A 6,481-nucleotide genomic window follows, 5' to 3' on the forward strand; every position below is an offset into this window, starting at 1 on the left:
ACGCCTGGGTGGCTCAGTGGCTAAGTGTCTGCCTTCGGCTCAGGGCATGATCCTGGGATCTGGGATTAAGTCCCATGTTGGGCTCCTTGCAGGGAGCCTGCTTCTCCCTCTTCCTATGTCTCTGTCTCTCTCTTTTTCTCATAAATAAATAAAATCTTTAAAAAAATTACAAAAATAGTAAATGTCAATATAGCACATAAAGAATACTAATAATTTCATTTTGTTAGAAAGTATAGTCAGTATCTTAAAGTCTAACACAAGTCTAACTTTTATTTCATCAGTATTATTTATAATATCTTGATTGTAGGATCATGTAAGTATTTGAAAAGAGGATTTATAATACATTTTGAAGCATTTACATTTTACCAAGCTTATTTTGTACAATATTTTTCAAGTATGGATCCCATAAGTTTATAGACTTACTCTAAAAGTACTATTTGGTTTAGAGTCATCAAATGATTGAAAAGCACATGAAGGGAAAAATGAACTATTTCAACTTTTTGGAAGGAATAAATGGCGATTTTGGCTAGCGTAACTCAAGAGACACAAAAGAAGAAAAATTTAATGGTAACAGACAAGAATAATTATTCCTTGCTCCTAACCTCTTTCTTATTGTTTGCTTTTAGAAATGCTTGAATAGAATATATTTACGGGGAAGAAATGAAGAACAAGGCATTCCTCTTGAATATTTAGAGAAGCTTCACTATAAGCATGAGAGCTGGCTACTTCATAGAACACTGAAGTAAGACTTCCTTATTCTTATTTACTATTTAAAGACCTTTAAAATAAAAATTTAATCTAAAACGTGTACAGATTTTCATTTTCAACCATTTTTATTTTAAACTAGTATTGTAAGATCTACCAGAATTAGGTGTCAATTGTGATTCTTTTTATTGTAATGAGATCCTATTTCCTTAAAATTTTTATGGCTAATCTTCCCCAGTGGTATTGATAGCATATAATTAAGTGATGGAGTAGGAAATATACCTGTGTATGTTACTTAGGTACTCTCTTTCAGAGAGAATTTAAGATAAGATCCTTCAAATTTATTTTTTAGATCAAGGCTTGGGAGGTTGTATAACACAGTTGTTAAGAGCATGGACTTTGTTGTCATTGGATCTTGGGTCAAATCCAGACTGACTTGTTAGGCATCCTCTGAGCCTCAGAGTGTCTTCCCTGAGCTTTAAGTTTTCTCATCCTCAAATGCAGACATTCCTTATTTTATGTTAAGATTTTGGTTTTTGAGGATTATATGTCATAATGCCTAGCTTTATATATTTTACATTGAGATTTTTAGATATTATTAGTATATAGTAGTAAATCTAGGGAAGGAAGAAGGGGCTTTCAGATAAAGTACTTGCAGAATAAATTTAATATAAAATGATTGACAACATTTTGATATTCCAGAGATGGTATAAGAATAAGTTTTTAGTGTTTTTTTTTTTTTTCTTTATTGCTTTTTAAGATTCTGTTCACCTCTTTCTTTTTAAAACAGAACCAACTTTGATTTTCTACAAGAAATCCCTATCTTAACTCTGGATATCAATGAAGACTTTAAAGACAAACACGATGGTCTTATTGAAAAGGTATATTTATACAAAGACTATACACTAACATTTGTTTTGTCTAGAAAAGTGTTGTAACTTGTGGGAAAACAATTTTCTAACAGGAAAGAAAACAAAATTATACTGAGACCATTAAGAGCTTTAGAGGGATTTAGACTTTAGATTCTAATCCTAACTTGAGATTCTAGCTCTGTGGCCTTCGCTAAAATGAGGAGGTTCTTTGATCCTTCTGTCCCTTTATCTGTAATACAGGGATGATCACATTAACAAAAGTTCTTGCTCCCCTCCTCTCTTCTGCTGTTTCGTCTTCTTCCCCTCTTCTCTATATCATCAATCTTTAGGTACTTGAATAATGAACTACTTGCGAAATTAAATTTATCTTTTTTAACTTAATTCAGTATGAAAGATACTTGAAGTTGTAGGATAAAGATTTCATTCATTTTTATATTTAAGTCTTGAAATTAAAGGATTTTTAGTTTTGACTTTCTGTGGGACCTTGTCAATGATGAATTGGCATTGCCTGATCATTGAGTCATTGTCTTAATCAGACTTAATCTGTCCTCTACATATTTGGGAGCTGACTATATTCTGTTAATGAGTGGTGCCTGTACAGATAAAGGGACTGTAGTAAACCTATTGATGTACACTTGAGAGAGAATAGTAACGGGAATTGTATAATAAATATCCTACTGTCCATGTTAATTAACTTAGTGATGATCCAAGATCTAAAGATGAAGCCACATTTTTTTTTTGGTTTGTTTAGTTTTGAGAGAAATTTAATTTTTTTTCTCCTTCACAAAATATCTGTTATTTACTATAATAGGAAGCTGACGTTCATAAATGGTATATCTCAAAAACTTTGAAAATCTCAACACTTATTATTAACTACTCATATAGTTGTTTTTCCCATGATATATGTAAAGTAAAGCAAATCTGGAAAATTCAGATGACCTCTTTGTATCATAATGATGTTAAAAATATAGGATATATATGGATACCTGGGTGGCTTAGTCGATTAACCGTCTGCCTTCAGCTCCAGTCATGATCCTGGTATCCTGGGATCAAGTCTCAGGTTAAGCCCAACATTGAGCCCCACCATGGGGCTCCCTGCTCAGTGGGGAGTCTTCTTCTCCCTCTTTTTCTGCCTCTCCCCCTGCTCATGCTCACTTGCTCTCTCTCTCTCTCTCTCTCTCTCAAATAAATAAATATTTTAAAAATTTTATTTAAATTCAGTTAATTGGGGCACCTGGATGGCTCAGTGGTTGAGTGTCTGCCTTTGCTTCAGGTCTTGATCCCAGGGTTCTGGGATTGAGTACTCCTGCATCAGGCTCCCTACAAGGAGCCTGCTTCTCCCTCTGTGTATCTGCTTCTCTCTCTGTGTCTCTCATGAATAAATAAAATCTTTAAAAAAATAAAATAAATTAATTAACATATAATGTATTATTGGTTTCAGAGGTAGAGGTCAGTGATTCATCAGTCTTATATAACACCCAATGCTCATTACATCATGTGTCTTCCTTAATGTCCATCACCCAGTTACCCCCTCCTCCATACCCCCTCCCATCCAGCAACCTTCAGTTTGTTTTCTATGATTAAGAATCTCTTATGGTTAGTTAGCTTCTCCCTCTCATTCTGCCCTTGCCCCTGCTCATGCTTTCACCCACTCTCAAATGAATAAAATCTTTAAAATATTTTATAAAATATATAGGATATGATTCATTTATGATACTATGAAATTAAATGAAATACAATTAAATCAGCCATTGTAATACTAACAGCCAACCAATATTTTAACCGAGTGAATCTGTAAAACCACTTTTTAACTTTATCTAATACTTCTGTATTTTGACTAAGAATCGTATATAAATGTTATTGTTTACCTTTAATTAATACTAGTAGTGGGCTTTCTTTTTTTCTTATTGATATATGTAACTGACATACAATGTGATATATAGTTTCAGGTGTACAACATATTGATTTGACAGTTCTATATATTATGCATTGCTTACTACTGTAAGTGCAGTTACTGTTACTATGTAACATTATTACTATAAGTATTTTTTTTTACTATAGGTATTTTTAAGATATTATTTCAAGGCAACAATCTTCCTTTCTTCAGAAGAATTATGTGTTATCTAGAATTTATAGAGAATAGAATCTTTTTGCATTGTGATGTTGGTTAGTTGATTAGGTTCATTCACAACTTATATGACCTTTCCTTGCATATTAACATTACAGATATGTATACATGACTCATATTTGTGCTTTAGAAATATTATAAATTTTACATGTCTGGACCTTTCAGAGTTGTTTAAACCATCACAATTTCTAATACTTTTGGTGCTAAAGCTGCATGTCAGTGGTCTATGTTATTATAAAGAAATTATGAAATTTGTGTTATGGCTGTTATAGAACTGTATGAATCTTAGATGAAAACTTAATAACTCCTGTAATGACATTTTAGGTCATTTATCTTTTACTACTATGATATTAATATATCTTTTGAAAATAAATACTGTGGCTTTGTGATGGAGTTACTTAGTACAATTGAGGTCTTCAGCTGTTATATACTATTAAATAGAGATGGATATTAGACATTTCAAATTATTCAAGAATTATATTAATATTTATTTCCTCCCCTCAGGTCAAAGAATTTTTGAGCACTTTGTGATTTTGCTGAAGACTAAAGGCAGCCAAGTGATTCTAGATACTTCAGCTTTGTGTATCTTCATAGCTCGATATTCATACAAGTCTCTAGAAAACTCAGGTTTTTTACCATTTTTTTTTTTTTTTGCCATTTTTGTTCCAAGAAAAAAATTGTTTTGATGAATTCTGTATAAAAGTTTATGAGCAATTTCATTTCTTTTTGGCTTTTTAAAAATAAAGACATCGAATTATCTCTCACAACAAGAAGTCTGGAGGTAGATGGTTCCAGAGTAAGTACTGGCTGAACTACATCATGAAAGGACCCGGCCTCCTCCTGTCTTTCCCTTCTATTACTTTCCTAGGCAGGTTGGCTTTTTTTTTCTTCCCCCTGGTGCTTCTTATTTCACTGGTGAACAGTTTCTTAAGTGGGAACTTTAATGTTACATAGTAAGTGTTAGTGTGTGCTGTATAAATTAATGCACCGATTACAAGTTGGAAAGTGGAATTTAAGAAATCCCAAAAAAAGGATTATGAAGTTTTATTTTAAATACTTTTGATCAAGCGTCTCTCCTTCCATCTTAATTTATGTGGAAGATAAGATCAGTTTAGTATTTAATCACTTCATTGATATTTATGAATGTATCTATAATTCATTAATAAAGGAGCAGGTCAGACTTTGTTCCCATTTTGTAATGGCATAACCTATCGTATAAGTAATTAATCTTTATTCTGCTTTTGTTTTTACATTTGTGGTATGGGTGAGACTTGTCTTTTTGCATGGGATTTTAGAAGATTAGAGAGGAAATGATAACATGTTTCTGTATTTAAAAGATAAGTGTAAAGATTCAATTTATATGGAGCTTAAAATAGCTGCCTATTTTTTTCTCAGACCATTCTCTTAGAGTGTATATTAAACTTATAGTTAAAAGATTGGTTTAAAATATGATTGCCTGTAATTTGTTTGAGGTGAAAGTATGGTTTTCCCTAAGTTTCTTTCCATTTTTATTGGTAAAAATTTAGTGGAACATAGCAAGGGATAAGTTTTTCCATTTTATTTTTTGTCGACTCTACTGGGAGTGAGTAGTTTCTCATCTTTACCTTTATACTTACTTAAGAGGTCAAAAGAGAAACTGAAGACAAGGTAGATTATCTTCTTAGATGCATCATCTCTTTTATCCTAGCTCTAACTTCCTTCCCTACCTGCTTTCCTTACTGTCTGGATTAATTAGGCAGCCTGCTACTTTATTATTATTTTTTGTTTTTGTTTTTATTTATTTTTTCGTAATTTCTATACCCAACGTGGGTCTCCAACTCATAATACCAAAATCATGAGTTGCACACTCTTCTGACTGAGCCAGCCAGGCACCCTGACAGCCTGCTGTTTTAAAGCTTAAATGAAAGTCACACGTTTCTACTTTTGAGAACATGATCACTTTTCACTTCACAGTTTGCTTTGCTTCTCTGTAGGGGTTATACCTTCAGTTTTTTCCTCTTTTATATGTTCTGTATCTTGAAAGTATTATCATTTTTGTTAAATATATATTAGGAAACATATGTAATAATAAAGAATACAAGGGGGTAGAATAGTTGTAATTTTTAAAACTGCATGGATTCATTTTAGGTCTGTAGATAAAGGTTTTTCTCAAGTTTGCTTAGTTAAGGTGTGCAGTGTTTTTCTATGTAACCTTTCTACTTGATGTTTTAGAAAAATTCTGTTTTTGAAATGAGAAGAGTCACTTTGACTTTGAAACTATCATTTTCCTTTTTAAAATGTAATTTTTTGTTTTGTGTTTTTGATAATTAAAGATGATAATTTTGTAGGTTAAACATTGTAGATGCACTGATCTTGAGACTTTGTCTCAAGTCCTATACTCACCACGAATATTGAAACCATTTCATGATATTGTATGGGGTTTTTTTTTGTCTGTATTTGATACAAATGAATTTGTTTACTAAATATTAGTTTAGTAAATAAGTGTAAATCTCATGAACTGTGATGGAGCTATACTCATTGAAATGATTATATCTTTTTAAAATTAAAATTTATCCTACTTTTGAAAAAAATATGAATATAAAACGGTGACAATGGTTTAAATAAATAACATCGATTCTGTTTTAAGTGAAGACATAATTTGGAGATTTTTAGTGACTTCTAGAAATGTTTAATTTAATGCCTTTTTAAAATCTGTAGAATTGAAAAAACCTTTAAAATTTTTTTTGTTAAGATTCACAATAAAAGCTGTACCATTGGTGGGTACAAGAGTATTGAA

General features: G+C 31.6%; 1 protein-coding gene across 1 annotated transcript in view; it reads left to right on the forward strand.

Moving 5' to 3' along the window:
* DCK (deoxycytidine kinase) overlaps positions 1 to 6,481 on the forward strand; it is a 31,106-nt gene extending 24,625 nt beyond the window's left edge. The window contains exons 5-7 of the mRNA XM_077848308.1: positions 627 to 742; positions 1,496 to 1,586; positions 4,210 to 6,481. Coding sequence (XP_077704434.1) covers positions 627 to 742; positions 1,496 to 1,586; positions 4,210 to 4,236 — 234 coding nt within the window. The 3' untranslated portion in view covers positions 4,237 to 6,481. The remainder of the gene's footprint in view (positions 1 to 626; positions 743 to 1,495; positions 1,587 to 4,209) is intronic.

Source organism: Canis aureus, chromosome 14 (genome assembly GCF_053574225.1).
Source record: "Canis aureus isolate CA01 chromosome 14, VMU_Caureus_v.1.0, whole genome shotgun sequence".
NCBI lineage: Eukaryota > Metazoa > Chordata > Mammalia > Carnivora > Canidae > Canis > Canis aureus.